The 15,316-nt window shown below is 39.2% G+C and overlaps 1 protein-coding gene across 1 annotated transcript in view; it reads left to right on the forward strand.

Moving 5' to 3' along the window:
- Positions 1–15,316, forward strand: part of LOC121522980 (glypican-6-like) — a 189,141-nt gene that overhangs the window by 59,534 nt on the left and 114,291 nt on the right. The window contains exon 3 of the mRNA XM_041807688.1: positions 12,557–12,948. Coding sequence (XP_041663622.1) covers positions 12,557–12,948 — 392 coding nt within the window. The remainder of the gene's footprint in view (positions 1–12,556; positions 12,949–15,316) is intronic.

Below are 15,316 nucleotides of genomic sequence, written 5' to 3' on the forward strand. Positions count from 1 at the left end.
CAGGGTATGCATGTATGCCCCCCTGGGTCTTCTGTTTTAACCTCAGTTTATTCAATCATAAATCCTGTGTTTTGTTCCATTATAGGTCCACACTTCAACATTTTAACCCTTAACCCTAACCCTTTTCAGATATTTGGGTTACAATCTCTCATAAAGGAGGTGGTGGTAGGCCCTGAGGCTAGACCATTTAAGACCCTCTGATTTAGATTTTAGGGCAGTGTATTCTTTCAAATACTTGGTACTTGATGGGGAACATTTGGAAGTAAACTTGAGCTTGAGTGAGTAAAGGCATCTGACCACAACGACCTCATTCTAGTTTAATATGCAGCGTTTTAGTATTGGCCAGTACCTCAAGGAATTTGGGGTTTTATAATTACAGGAATTAATGCATTTTCAGGCAGTTTCTCTCTTTCTGACCTTTATAAAACATCATGCAAAATATGTTTAGAATGGAATAATGCTTACAGATGTAATCCAGAGCAAACATCAGGAGCCTGGGTCTGACAAAGTCCAACTCAGACTTCAACTATTCTAATACTTCCATCTGTATTCTGTCCCAGGACATAATTTCCCTCTCAGAGATTTTAGCATAGTCCTGATGTGTCCTGAAAGCTAATGCCATCATTTACTGTTTTTTTATTTTAGATTTTTAATACTCAAATGAATAAGAGGAAACTGTAGTGAAAAACCAACCCTATTTACCCTCCTTAGTTATTGCTGGTCACAGTTCAGTAGTCATTAATTCTGCTGGCCTCGTCCCTGTGAGCCTTCATGGTAAAAACTATCCCAGTCCAAAGCTGCCTCAATCCTTACAACCAATCATGTCATATCAAATCAACACTAGTGAACGCCTGCTGCCTCCAAAAACTCTGTCTGTCTCTCTATGACTGATGCACATTTTTCCTGACTTTTTTCTTTCCATCTTCTTGCATACCGATTCAAAATAGAAGCACTCTGTTTTAACATTACTGAAAGACTTGACTAGTGACATCTCTGACATCTAGGAGAGCTTCACTCAGTAGGTTTCTTTGCTTTGTTATCATAGACGCACAGGTATTTATCTTTATCACAGAGAAAACGGCTCGTTTTAACCCCCAGAGTCTGCATACATATAAAGCTTAACACAACTGCAGACCTGTGTAATAATTATTTTACATCTTAATGGAGCTAAAAGAAGCTTACACCTCTCTGCAAGCCCATTTTCCCACTACTTATATGTCAGACATAGTGTTAGAAAAAAAAACCCAACATTTTTCATGAAAATAAAAAGCTTTCCTGTATAGCTTTTTTTATGAATAGATGAAGAAAGCATCCTTCTTCAAAATTTCTTTGTTTTCTGGAATTTGTTCTGTGTTGTCTGATCACATCAAAACCTCCTGGGTGGCTGATCTTGATGTGGAGTTCCCTGAGATGGAAGAAGTGGATGGAAGGAATCCACGGAGGTTCAATCACTGCAAGCTTGAAATTGATTCAGTTAAAAGTTATGCATACATTACTCTGTTCTAAAGATCTGTGACCATGGAAACACAAAAGCTGTGCTTTTGTCTGTGCACCCCATGGAAGAGAGGGATGGGGGGTTTTGCAATTAAAAACACATACCAAAACAGCTGTTTAGAGCTGGTTTATGCAAGGTCAATACAAGGTTCTTTAGGCCCTCAAAGATAATATACTTTGACCAAGCATGGCATTGACGTTTCATTCAGACACAGGGGACTGTGTTAAAAGTGTTATTAGTCATCTTTAATTCTTTCCTTCCCACTGTTGTCCCTGCTGGGTGATGTTTAGGTATGACATTCATTGCCATATGCTATGCTGAGGCTGAAGCTTTGTTAAATATGCATTGCCAGTCTCACTTCCTGAAGTTTTTTTTGTTTGGTTTTGTTTGGTTTCAATCCTGTGTTGTAACAATGCTTTTTGGCGAAAAAATCTTATGCCACTATAAAGCCTGTTTATTCCCCTTTTAAACTGTGCCACATTTGTGAGGAACATGCATTTGTGGGATGAGCAGCAGAGCTGAGTATGTTGGTTGCACTCATTAAAATTTGCCAGTTGACCTATGGCTAAGTCCCGCCCTCAAACGCAATGAGCCAATCACAGTGAATATAGCCACTCCATACACTCGGACATCGGCTGCCTGGACGTCCATTGAAACGAATGGGAGAAAGTCATTTTTCGTCCGGTTTTATGAAGGTTTTTTTGGGATTTTAAGTTTAAAAATGGTCGAACGGTGTTCATGTGGTACATGCAACTCCAACACAAGGTATCCTGAGAGGCTGGACGACGGAGTGTATTTTTTACCCTTTCCTAAGCCACATCTAAACCGAGAGAAGTGTCTTCTTTGGATATAATAGTGCGGTAGACCACAACATCAGCTCAATGTGGATAAAATTAACAACATCTGTTCTAAGGTAAGCCAACGTTGTATTTGAGGCAGCATATTGTCACTTTGCTGGAAAGAAATATTAAGTTATCTTTAACCTCTCTAACGTTAGCTAAAGTTAGCCTAACGTTAGCTCCTAGCTGCGTTGTTCGTTGTGTCATGTTGTTTGTTGGGAGTTCATTGGCATTTTTTGTTCTAGTTTTTATTCTGTGGTGATCGTACATCATTGTTGGCTGTTGTCTAAAGGGCTCTAGGTAAACTAACGTGAACTTCTGGAGCTTAGCTTCGTTAACTTATCTGTAATAGCCGAGATAGCAAAGGTTGGCAAACATTATGCTGAATGATTCAATGTAAATACTGGAGCACCAGACTAAGGGAGAGACACTCTTGGTAAAGATGGTAAAAAGGCTGTTATATTTTTCACATATTCTGAGCCAAAAAACCTTAACTTCAGTGCCATTTTGATTCTGATCCTCTATCTTGTGGTCTGAGATTGGGATGGCAACGAGATGCGGTTTATCACATTTCCACTGGGACCTGTAAATTTTGGCTTGTAACTGAAGCTTTTTATCGACCTTCTCGACAATAAAATGATTAATATGTCCCTCCAATGCGTAGTTTAGACCCTTTTGGTGACTTCTAGATGATATGTGATCTTTCTTTCTCCAAAAGTCATCAATGGCCTCCTGTGAAATGTCTCCTACTGTGACAACTGCAATAGCGTCTGTCACTGAATGTACATTGTTTGTCCGAGTGAGTGGAGGGGGCGTGGCTTAGCCATAGGTCAATTCTTCACTGCCAGAACCAAACATCGTATTCTACTGTTGCGACTGACTCTTGTTTTTGAGCTCTTGTGAGCATGGGCCCTGCTAGAGTGGACAGTAGGTCCACAGAATTTTTTGGAGTGAGCGCTAGTACCATCTCTAAACGTAAGGCCAAGTTCCATATAATGGGGGATGTCAGAGACAGGTCACAAGACAACACCCCAAGAAGACTGTTTCCTCACCCTGTCAGCTTGAGAACTGTAGGCTGTCTTCTACAGATTCACAGTCAAGGTCTGCAGGATGATATGACCGACAGATCTCTGCCCAGACAATCCAGAACAGGCTGCATGCAGCCAATCTTATGTCTCATAGGGCTGCCAGGAGGCCTGCCTTGACTGCCCTTCACTGTCACATCTGTTTGTCCTAGTGTTGGTGGTGTTAATTTTGTCAACTAAAATAGGGCTGAACGATTTGCAAAAATAATCAAATTGTGACCCCCCCCCCCCCCACACACACACACACACACACACACACACACAAATATTGCGATTGCGATTTAATATGCAATTGTTCTTGGATTAATCTAATGTATTTTTCAACAAATTCAAGCAATAAATAATTCCATAAATAAGACCATGTGTATTGAAAACAATGAAATTATTTCCGAAGCAACTAATCCATTGTATTATGAATCTGAATATGAGGGTGCAAAAAGCTTTATGCTATGAAGGAGGCGGCTGGGGTGGAGGAGGTGAGCCTGGCTACCAGCTGATCACAGCTGGGGTATGACTTTCGTGATATAACGCTAGGTTATATCAGTTTTAGATAGAATGAGCTAACTATTTTTGCTCGTATAACAAATTTGATGTCATTTGCTTTGTTTAAGGGCCGTGTCATTTTTATGTCCCTCATTTTGATTAAGAAAAACATACATAAAACACAGAAAGAAGGATTTTTATAAACCATTATAAAAAAAAATGACACTTGAATGTTTACATAATGCACACAAAATCTCTGCCGCTGCAAAAATTTGATTTTTTAAACTGGTATTTTGACACATTTTAAGTTAAAGAAATATTGCAACTTATGGGATTTGTAAATTGCAGCAGGCCATATTAATCCAATTTGTGATTAATTGCCAAGCCTCAGAATAAAACTATGACTAAAAATGTTCGTCAGCAGCCTTTTTTTCAGTGATGAAAACTAGACTAAAACTAACCAAAGAAAGAGCCACGTTTTTGCCAAGATGACTAAAAATAGACAAAATATAATTTATTTTTCGTCGGACATTAAAAATCCATGATATTTCTCCACCGTGGGTAAATCTGTCAAAAATCAATGCATTTGTAGCTATTCAGCCTCTCAGCAGTAGAAAGCAGGGACTCCAGGTTTACTAGTGTGCACAGAACATACTTGCATAGTTTGGTACCAGATTTAGGCAAGGGAATAAATGCTTGGACTAAAAGTAAAGACTGAAATGTGAGGACTTTTTATGGACTAAAACTAGACTAAAATGTTTTTGAGTTTTGGTCGACTAAAACTAGACTAATAGTACAAAGAGTAGAAATGACTAAAATGTGGCTTAATCTTAAAGAATTTCAATCAAAAGCCTAAGACTAAAACTAAAACCTGGAACCTGAACATGGGAAGTGACGTTCCAGTTCAGATTCTGCATACGGCAGTTGGATCACAGGTACAAAGTGTGGAGAAGACGCAGAGACACTATGCTGATTGCTTCACTGATAGAGTAACATCTTTTAAAGGAGGCAGTGTGATTGTGCGGGACGGCATCACTCTCACTGGAAGAACGAAGCTTGTCATCATTGGATGGAATCTCAATGCAAAGATATATCAAGATGAGATTCTTCAACCAGTGGCAAGCCCATATCTCCACAGTCTGAGACCAAACTCTACCCTCCAAGATGACAACGCTCGCCCCCACAGAGCAGGGTTTATCAGAGACTACCTCCAGAATTACTTATCTTGTATTTCTTTTTTCAGACAAACTAATTGTAGATGTTTTTTTACCTTGACATGTTTCGACTGTCATCTACAGTCTTCCTCAGAAGCGTCACCTCACCACTGTGATGTGTCTTTATATGCTGTTCTTCCCAGGCGTGGTCAGCTTGACGGATCAGTGACAGTGTAGTGAGTCTTTAGTTAACCATCCTACACTGCATGCTGTGTGAACAGTATTGACCTTGATATTACAGCACTATTAATGCAAATGGTTTAATGATGAGTAAAATTCAAAGAGTGTTACTTACCATGGGGATTTTTTTGCATGGTTATCATTAAAACCAATGAAGAATCAAAGCCAAACTGTGTTTTATCAATGAAAGGTAATGGATTCTCTGCAACAATCACCTTTGTCCAGCTTTTAGCATCTTTATCCTTGTGTATGCTGCTTCTGTGGACTAACATCTTTTTTACTAAGCAATGTTAAGGATTTATGTGAGCACTTACTGTCATTTTTATTGTCTGACATTCCTCTGAGTTTGCTTTTTTGAATGGGTTCCCTCAACAAATTTCCCTTATGTGATTAACTTTTCTCTTAATATCCTAGCCACTTCATTCACTGTGGTCATTCATAATGTCATTATGATAATTACACCAAAACAGAGCATAGACTTCTATGAAATATAGAGAGCTCACATAAACAGTTTATTCCTTCTTCATTGCTTTAGATATACTCAATTATTCTCAGCTAATAAGTTGACTTCATTATTTTTTCCCCAAAATACTGATAGTTTTTCAATGAAATTAGTTCTGAAGCTGTCATTAATCAGTGTTTATATCGCTCGGCACCCCTGGCTACTAAAAACAAGCGACTGAAGCGCAAATCATGCCTGGAGCTCTGCATATTAATGACTGTTCACTGCAGTCTTTTTTATTTGATTTAGTCATATAAAAAACAGGAAAAAGTAACCATGCAAGCATCCCAGTTCCTTATTTTAAATCAAAGAAAAGTCATTTGCTTTTAAAATGGCACAAAAACCTGTGAAAGTGAATCTAATTTTATCAGATCCCCCGAGGAAGTCTTACAGTTAGTGCTCTGTGCTACCTGATAAGACGTGCTAATGAATGATAATTAATTGTGATAACAACAAAGAGCCAACCTTAAACAAGCGTGATGCCCATGATGAATCAAAAGCAGGTTTTTTTTTTGTCTAGATAGATTAATGCAGGATTAGGATCTGGCATTTCTTCTGTTGCAAATGTGACCTTAACCCTCTGAGCTAACATAAAGTGAGCTCTCATAGCTGCTGGTTGAAGCTAAAAATACGTTTATCTCAGTCATATAATAACATTATGAAGATAAAACATCCTGTGTGTCCTCCCACCATGGAGAGAATGCATATTTATTACTTAGTACTTAGTACTTGGGTTGGTGTACAAAAACTAATCAGATGTAATTCTGTTTTATGTAATAGAGAAAGTTTTTGTTTCTCTGATAGTGAAATCTGTATTATTAGCTGTGGCTTAATGAGCACTTCACATCCATTAGAGTTTGGGTCAGGGCCATTCTGAGGAGTGATTGTGTAGTGTGTGGCTCAGAGAGACACATCTCTCTGTGAATATGTGATCAGAGAGTCAGGGGAACTTGCAACTTGAACTGCTCAATACAGACCATACTCAGTGTTTGCTTTAAACCAGGACTGACCAGACTAGGGATGTGCACAATTAGCCAGGTACAAGATGAAAGTCGGTTCCTTTTGTTGTTGGTATTATTAGATGGATTTCGTCTTTTATTTTTGCTGTCAAAATGCACTAGTTTGATGTATTTAACTTTAAAATGTACGTTTTTCTCCTGGGGAAGCATGACCCCGGACACCCCTAGAAAGGTGACAGTGCACAAGATCAGACTGGTACCACCTTTGCCTCAATTCAAGCCAGGAAAAAACACTGAATAACTTTGCCACAGTGTCTTTTATTCTGATGTTAACAACCACTAACGAATAGCACTAGCAGCACCTAATGAGAGTATGGGTTGGGCTATTTGGGAGCAGAGGGAGCTCAAGAAGAAAATCAGGGAAGGCAAGGCCAGCTACAGGGCCAAGGTGGAGGAACAGCTCCAATAGAACAACTCAAAGGAATTCTGAAGAAGCCTTGAGCCCTGAAGCCAGACACAGGGAGCTTGCAAATGAATTGAATCTGCTCTTTAATAGATTTGATTCTGCTCCCACTCCTTCCACCATCCAGCTGAACCCAGACTCTCCAGAACCACAACCACTCCATCGGAGCTCTCTGCCAACACCCTTTTCCTCCACCTGCAGCCTCTCCATAGCAGCAGGAGTCAGCTGAGGAAGATGAAGGTGAGGAAAGCTTGACAGTTTCTTGAAGGACTGCGCAGACCAGCTCTGCAGGGTCATCTTCAACCTGAGCCTGAGTCTGGAGAGGATCCCGATGCTGTGGAAGACTTTCTGTATTGTTCCAGTCCTGAAAACTTCCAGCCCCACGGAGTTCAACCACTTCAGATCTGTGGCCTTCACTTCTCATCTGATGAAGACCCTGAAGAGGATTATCCTCTGTAACCTCCGCCCCCTGGTGAGCTCGCACCTTGACCCCCTGCAGTGCACCTACCAACCGGACATTAAGGGTGGATGATGAAATAATCTACCTGCTGTACGGGTCCCTGGCTCACCTGCACTATTAGGGTCATGCCCTTAGATTTCTCAAGTGCCTTCAACACAATCCAGCCCACACTGCTCAGAGGGAAACTGAAGAGGGCGGGAGTTGACTGTCGTCTGGCTGCACGGACACAGGACTACCCCACCAACAGACCACATTACCTATCAAGGAAGAAAAGCGGTTAAAAAGTGGCACAAGACATCAGCTGTCTTGGCTGTGTCATGTGCTCCAGCCTGTTCTGAACAGTAAAGTGGCCATTCACAATGCAAAGGCAACAATGTTCCTTTTTTGATCTACTTAGGGTCTCGTGCTTTGTGCAACAGGGGGATTGATGTCATGTGTCTTGTCACTTCACACTCGTATGTAGGTCTCCCTTGTATAGAAGCTGCAGCCATCTTTTTAGATGACAAAAAGGTATTAAAAGTGTGACCTACACAACAGATTTTAACCAAATTAGGGTGAGTAGTCAGCTGTTTGACAGGCAGCTGGTGTTTCTGGAAAGCCCTGCAACACTTCATAGTCTCTGATTATTAAAGACAGAAGGATTACAGCAGCATGAACTGCGCTCATATGCTGTCTGCCTTGTCTCAAGCTCTGGTTTACAAAGCATATTATACTAATCATCTGTAAGCTCTAACACTCCTCTAAAGTTTGTCAGTGTCATACACTTTGCTTTTAATTTGCGTCTAAATATGGAGATGAGCCAGCATCTCTGCTGCACAGAGTGTTATTCTCATACTGACCAGAGGCACCCAGAGCCGACTATGGCCCCCCTTCTGAAATCTGATTGGCCACCCCAAAATCCTGGCCCTTAGGGAAAGAAGTTTGGACACTTCTGGTTTAAAAAGTTGGTCTTTCTAAACTGTAAAATGAAGCTACATTGTCTGCATTTTCTTAACACACTAAAAAGTCTCTGATGTTAAGATGGTATCCACAGCTAATGTGCTTTTACAGGGACAGACCTGTAGCTCATTATTTTTAATTATCTCCTCTCTCTCTCTCAGACTTCTCACTCTGATCACACTGTTGCAGCAGGTAGTACCTCTTTGACACAGGAGACCTTAAAGCTGCTCTAATCAATTGTTCTATTAACAGTGGGTCAGATGTTCAAGCTGGTCAACCAATATATAATTATCATGCCACTCTATACAATCTATCATTTCTATGAAAGGTGTTAGAGTCTATAGGTTGAATTTTAGGGATTTGAGCCCACAACAAATTTAGCATCTATAATGTAATTGAGTTGGAACTGTTTACAACTATATCAAGCGTTCAAACATGATTAATTCTTTAGCTACAGTTTGCTCCTCTCTTTTAAGAGATCCGGATCATTTGGCTCGACTCAGTAGACCTGTTTTTTTGGCTCATAAACGGCTCTTCATTTGGTCACAGTTCGGCTTTTTAAATGTGGTTTGAATAACAATTAAGCCTGTGACAAAGTGAGGAAATGTTTTATATATTAACAGGTCTCAGCTAGCCTCTTAGCTCAGTACAAGACTCCTCAAGACTCTTGTTTCTATTCATCTGGTTAGCAGTCCTGTAGTACTCAAGTCCAGGACTTGAACTTGAGTCCTGATTTGGAGGACTCGTGACTCGACTTGGACTCGAGCACTGATGACATGGACTTTGACTTGGACCCAAGCTTTAACTACATCAGGACTCAAGGATAAAGAGGACTCAAACCTTTTTTTCTGAAGACTATTTTATTCTGTAGTATTTATTGTTTTTATGTGAGAAGCCACTCATAACTGATCAGTGTTCATGCAGCGCCTGGTGTGCGTTCACCTGCATGCGCGTTCATGTGTGTCTAACCTGCTGTCTGTGAAAACAACCAGTGGAGAGAGAGCAGGAGGAGCGGGCGAGCCTGGGTGTGTGAGGAAGCATGAGGAGGAGCCGATAGGTTGATAGGAAGCTCAAACCAGTAGCTCTTCTCTGTTTTCCAGAGGTAATCTTTACAAGAAATTAAACTAAAATGTGGTTGGCCTACCTTTGAATCGTTAAAAACTTCCATCAGCTGCTGAATAGCTCAGATTCGTCATATTAGCTGCTGTTGCTGCTGGACAGTAATCCTCCTCAGTCTTGGACAGAGTGATAAAATCTCTAAAATCTTGTAGTGAGTCCCGTTAGTTAAAAATTTCAGTCCAACTTTGAAATCTGAGTTAATATCGTCGAGACAACGCTGACCAGTGAGGTAAACGAGGTGGCATATGATAAAATTATGATGTGTTTAAAGACAGTTCAGACTTTAGAGTGTTGAAGGGGGACAAAGTTAAGACCTTTTTGTGATGTGTACAAATATCACACTGAGAAAATTGGAATTTTAGTTTTTAATGAGAAATCAGAATAAATCTAGTCATTTTAAAGGAGGAATATTTAGTATAAGATAGATATAACGCCTGAGTTCAGTTAAAAACAATTTGTCTTATTTTTCCATCCTTAATACTTGAATAATCCTGTTAATATAACTAATAGTATCAATGAAGAGTGTGGCCATTAAGGAGTATTAATAAGAGTATCAATATCAATAAAACTCAATGATCCTCATACTGGACTGGAATTTCTTTGAGTTTTCATCGACTAAAACTAGATTTAAACTATGAAGGGTGATCAGGACAAAAATGTGGCTAAAACTAAAAGTATTTTTGTTGAAAGACTAAAACTACAAGCAGCTACCAAATTAACATGGTCTCTAAGGCTACTGAACCACTGGGTCTTAGATGTTTGGTTAAGTTCATGCACAACTGCTGTAAACAGCTCCTCCAGCTCTTAAAAATAAAATGAAGAAATTCATACATTACTAAAAAAATCAACATTGCCCACCTGGAAAGCTGGAATGACTTAAAAATGGTTCATGATTTATTTCAATTTGGCTCTAGGTTTTAGGTCTTGGGGACTTGTCCAAGACTCAGGAACTCAACTTGGAGTCGGCCTCAGGTAAAGGGGACTCGACTCAGACTCGACTCGAATCTTTCTATGGTGATTCAGACTCGACTCTGACCTGAACATTAGGGACTCGGGACACGACTCGGACTTGAGGTTTGGTTACTCGACTACAACAATGCTGGCTAGACAATATTAGACGCTAGAAAGTCTGCAGGACCAACTAATTTGTGAAATTGATCACCTCCATGCAAGTTAAATCTCCTTCACTGTGGTAAAAATCACTTTTTTGTAAAGAGTAGGGATTGTATTTAATGCATGTAGAAATTTTCTCAAGGTAATTGCAGGGTACAGGTCCATTTAGAGCTGTAAAGTACTAACTTTCCTCTGTTCCCATTCATTCCTAAAGGCTGTTAAGACATTCAGGATTACATGATTGCAAACAACCTATCAAAGAAGAGCAAAGAACTGCATGAAAGCTTTTTTCTTTTTTTTCGAGGAAAATTGGGCTGAACGATACTAGAAAAAACTGAAATTGTAGCTGCACAGCGCTCAGTTATTTGGCTTCTGATGATAATTTCAGGCAGACTTACTTGCTAGTTAGTCATAGAAATGAGGAAATGAAGTGTTTTGTCTTGTATCCAGCAAGAAAGAAGTTGGAACATCGCCATCACATTTGAAAAAAAAAAAAAAATATATATATATATATGCATCATTTAGTCCTAGTGGAACTAACAGCTGTCTGTTGAGCTCACATTATTTAGTTTATTTCTCCGGGGCTATGCACAGCCTCTACGTCATATTTTTTTGATGAGCTGATTTCCTGTAGTGAATATGACAGATGAAATGTTTATCCAGTAATTTCCCAAATTTTTTAAAAAAGGTTTTGTCCTTGTTGACACAGACTGGGCTGTTATGCAGATGGATGGGAAATATTTCCCATGCAATGGACATGCAAAGCAGTCCACCTGGGATGTTTGGTTACACAGACTTGGGATGGGGGTGTTCATTTGTACTGATATTGATAGCCTTATTGATAGTTCTGAACAATCTGAGTCTTTATCGATAAAACTATCAATACTTCTCTTCCACCCGATGGCAGGAAATCAGTTAAAGCTGCTTTGAAAGTAAAAAAAAAGAGTATAATCTCTGCACTGCTTTTGGAATTATAGTGTCCTCTGACTACTCTTGAACTGTTTCACCTCGCAGTTAAATCTTGAAACATTTTTAATTTTTTATATTGGTCCTTGAAAGCCATCATGTCGAGCAGATGGTCTGAATTACTATCATCTTGCCCAATTTCTGAGGGGAGCCATAGAGGTCATGAGACAAACAACAAGTGGAGTCTAAAAAAGTGCAACAAGGTCAAAAACCTCACAGGCAAAAATGTTGTATCAGTCAGTCTGAGAGATAATTTATTGCTTTTCATTTCACTTTTTTCATTTTGCTTCCAGCAAAACTCCAGTGGGGTTCTTTATATAGGGGATCATTCTGCAGTATAGATGTCTATCAGGGTACAGGGATGTATTTATGGGTTTACAGATGAGAAGGGAATGATGCAGACTTCATACAAAGCAAACAAAGAGCTTATTGCTTTTCAGAGATATATGAAGAAGGCTCCCATCGCAATGTCAGAAGTAGTTTGCTGGAGATAAAAAATCAACAGAGCTGTGAAGTCGCTTCAAAATGAAGTCAACATCAGAGCTGTAATTGATTTACTATTTTTGAATTTTTTCACTGAAGGGTTATTTGTTGTTGGCCTACAATCACATGCAATTGGACAATTCTTAAAGTAATTTGCTGCATTTCTATTTTAGTCCCAAGCCTTCTTGTTGATCTTATATATCTATGCTTTGTCAATGACTTGCATTAACTAGTGTATCTTGTGTTTTTAACTCAGAATTCTTCCTGGAGCTCCTGGAGAACACAGAGAGGTCACTCAACGAGATGTTTGTGAGGACTTACGGCAAGCCTTACATGCAGAACTCAGAGGTCTTTGAGAATCTGTTTTCCGAGCTGAAGCGCTATTACACAGGAGGGAACGTTAACCTGGAGGAAATGCTTAATGACTTTTGGTCTCGGCTGCTGGAGCGCATGTTCACGCTGCTCAACTCCCAGTATGTCATCACAGAGGACTATCTGGAGTGTATCAGCAAATACACAGACCAGCTCAAGCCCTTTGGAGACGTGCCCAGGAAGCTCAAGGCTCAGGTTACCCGGGCATTCATTGCTGCACGCACATTTGTCCAGGGGCTCTCCGTCGGCCGGGAAGTTGCCCAGAGAGTGTCAAAGGTAAGTAAATTAAAGCACACAAAATCAGTTGCTTCACTTCTGTCTTAAACGAAGGCTTGTTTGATTTAACTAGCTGGAAAATATTCAGCGTGTGACCTCAGCTGAAATTAAGACTTGCTTCCAGTCTCACACACATTTTAACAAGCCCAAGGACCTGTTTGGTGATTCTGCAGCAAGCACACATCCCCCTGTGTTTTTTCCCACAGTGAAAGAACACCAAATATATACTCTTTGGTGCATGTCTTCAGGAAGTTTGCTGCTTTAGGCAGTCAAGATGCTGTCTAGAAAACAGCATTGAAGGCTATGTGGATAAGTCCAGACGATGAAAAAAAATACCAAAAGTAAACTCTACCATCGTTGTTTATTTCTCTAGTGCTTAGTATTTCCTTCCAAATAATATAGAATCCATTTATCATGCTGTAGCCTTCTGTTTAATATGATGCAATCTTAATGCAGCTTCTGCAGTGTAGCATACTGTCCTGGGAGTTTGTGTAGTTCTGATCATGCACAAAGTGAGATTAAAGAGAAAGCAAAAGGCTAAAGCTTGGGTTTAGTCACACACAGCAGCAACAAGGCTGTTTTTACACACTTTCTTTTGGGTCAAGGGATGCAAACCACACAGCAAATCCTCAGTCTTTTCACTTCTGTACTGACATAAATCAGATTATAAACACTATGACGAATATTTATAGATCTGCTGGACTGTAAAGAGATACATGGCAATGAGAATGTAGAAACCCCCAATCACCAGGTTGTTGACATTTTTTAAATGTTTTGATACCATGTTTTTAATGAAATATAATTACATTATTTTAGTGAGCAAAATGATTAATAAGTATCTTAGCTTAAAGACAAAAAAAGTGTTAAACAGATCTGAAAGAATATGGAAAAGTCGATCTTAAATGGCAAGAAAACTCCTTCACACTGTCTAAACTGTATGGAAACATAAGCAATGTTCACTCTGGAAGAGTTTCCCTGTCTGCCTTTCCCTCACGATGTCTGGTATTCAACAAGACATTCTCTCGCACTGTTTGCCATGGGCTTCTACTCAGTGGACATGGTATCAAAACAGAGGCTTTATGAAGTGAGTTAAACTTACTAGGGATTGGCAAATACAAACCAAATACAACCAAAATTCTGACTATAACAGCATACAACATTGGCCATGCGACCAAATATGTTAGTGAAGTTTTAGGCCGGACCTACAGAACTACTTCAGCTGAAGTTTATCTATTTATTCACCATCATTCCTTACATTTTAAATTGTGATTTAAGGACTGAAGTGTGTTCATCTTCAAACTTAAAATTGTGTGGTTTGGTGGGCCAACCATGTATGCGGGCAGCCCAGGTTCGAATTTGGCCTGAGGCCTTTTGCTGCATGTCTCTCCCCCACTGTCGTCCCTGTTTCCGGGTCTATCCACTGTCCTCCTCTATCCAGTAAAGGCACGAAAAGGCCCAAAAACAAATCTTCAAAAAAAAAAAAAAAAGAAAAAAAAGTGTGTTTAAGGTCTGACGTTTTAGGTCTGAACTGCATTTGAATATTGGTGTGTAGTTACTTCTTAAATATCTACAAAATCTAATATCCTGCATCCCTAATGTTAAAATAAAGGAATGAAGACTAAAAAAAAAAAATATTTTCGCTGACATAGATCTGTTGGTCTGGCTTACACTCACAAACTTTGTAAATATGGTTGAAATATGCAGCTGTTACCAATAGGTACGTTTAAAGCTAATTTCTGCCAATACTGAGGTCTTACTGATGATATCGTGCATCCCTATTAAACATGTTTTTAAGGACTGAAGTTTATTTCTTTGTCCCCTTCTTGTGTTTTTAGATTTAAGTTTTAGAGCTCATCTAAATGTATTTATCAGTACTAATATCGGTGTCAGCTGTTGGGGTTTTAATTCTAGGTTTTAATGTTGTTTTAATCTTAATAATTATGATTGTAATTATTAATATGAATTTTAAAAATATAAATCAAGATTAATAAATCCCACCCTTATGTAGCTATCGGCCATATGTATGAACGTTTGTGTAGTTATAATCAGGACCAACACAGCTAGGTACGTTAGTGGAAATCTGTTTCATTGTTTCTTCTCATTACTTAAACCTTAAATTGTTTCAGGGCAGACATTTAAAGTCTAAACTACATTTATATATCTGTATTAGTTTATACCTCATTCATGATATCAAGCAGACTTATATGCTCAAAAGAGAATGGTTGATTTGTTGAAATGTTGATCGATTGTTAGTAGGGATGCACGATAATTATCGGTACTGATAAATTATCGTGCATCGGTCGATATTGCATATATTTAACATATTTTAATTATGCCGAAATGTCAGATTTGACCACTTCTCAAGATA

Source organism: Cheilinus undulatus, linkage group 15 (assembly GCF_018320785.1).
Source record: "Cheilinus undulatus linkage group 15, ASM1832078v1, whole genome shotgun sequence".
In the NCBI taxonomy this organism is placed as follows: Eukaryota; Metazoa; Chordata; class Actinopteri; order Labriformes; family Labridae; genus Cheilinus; species Cheilinus undulatus.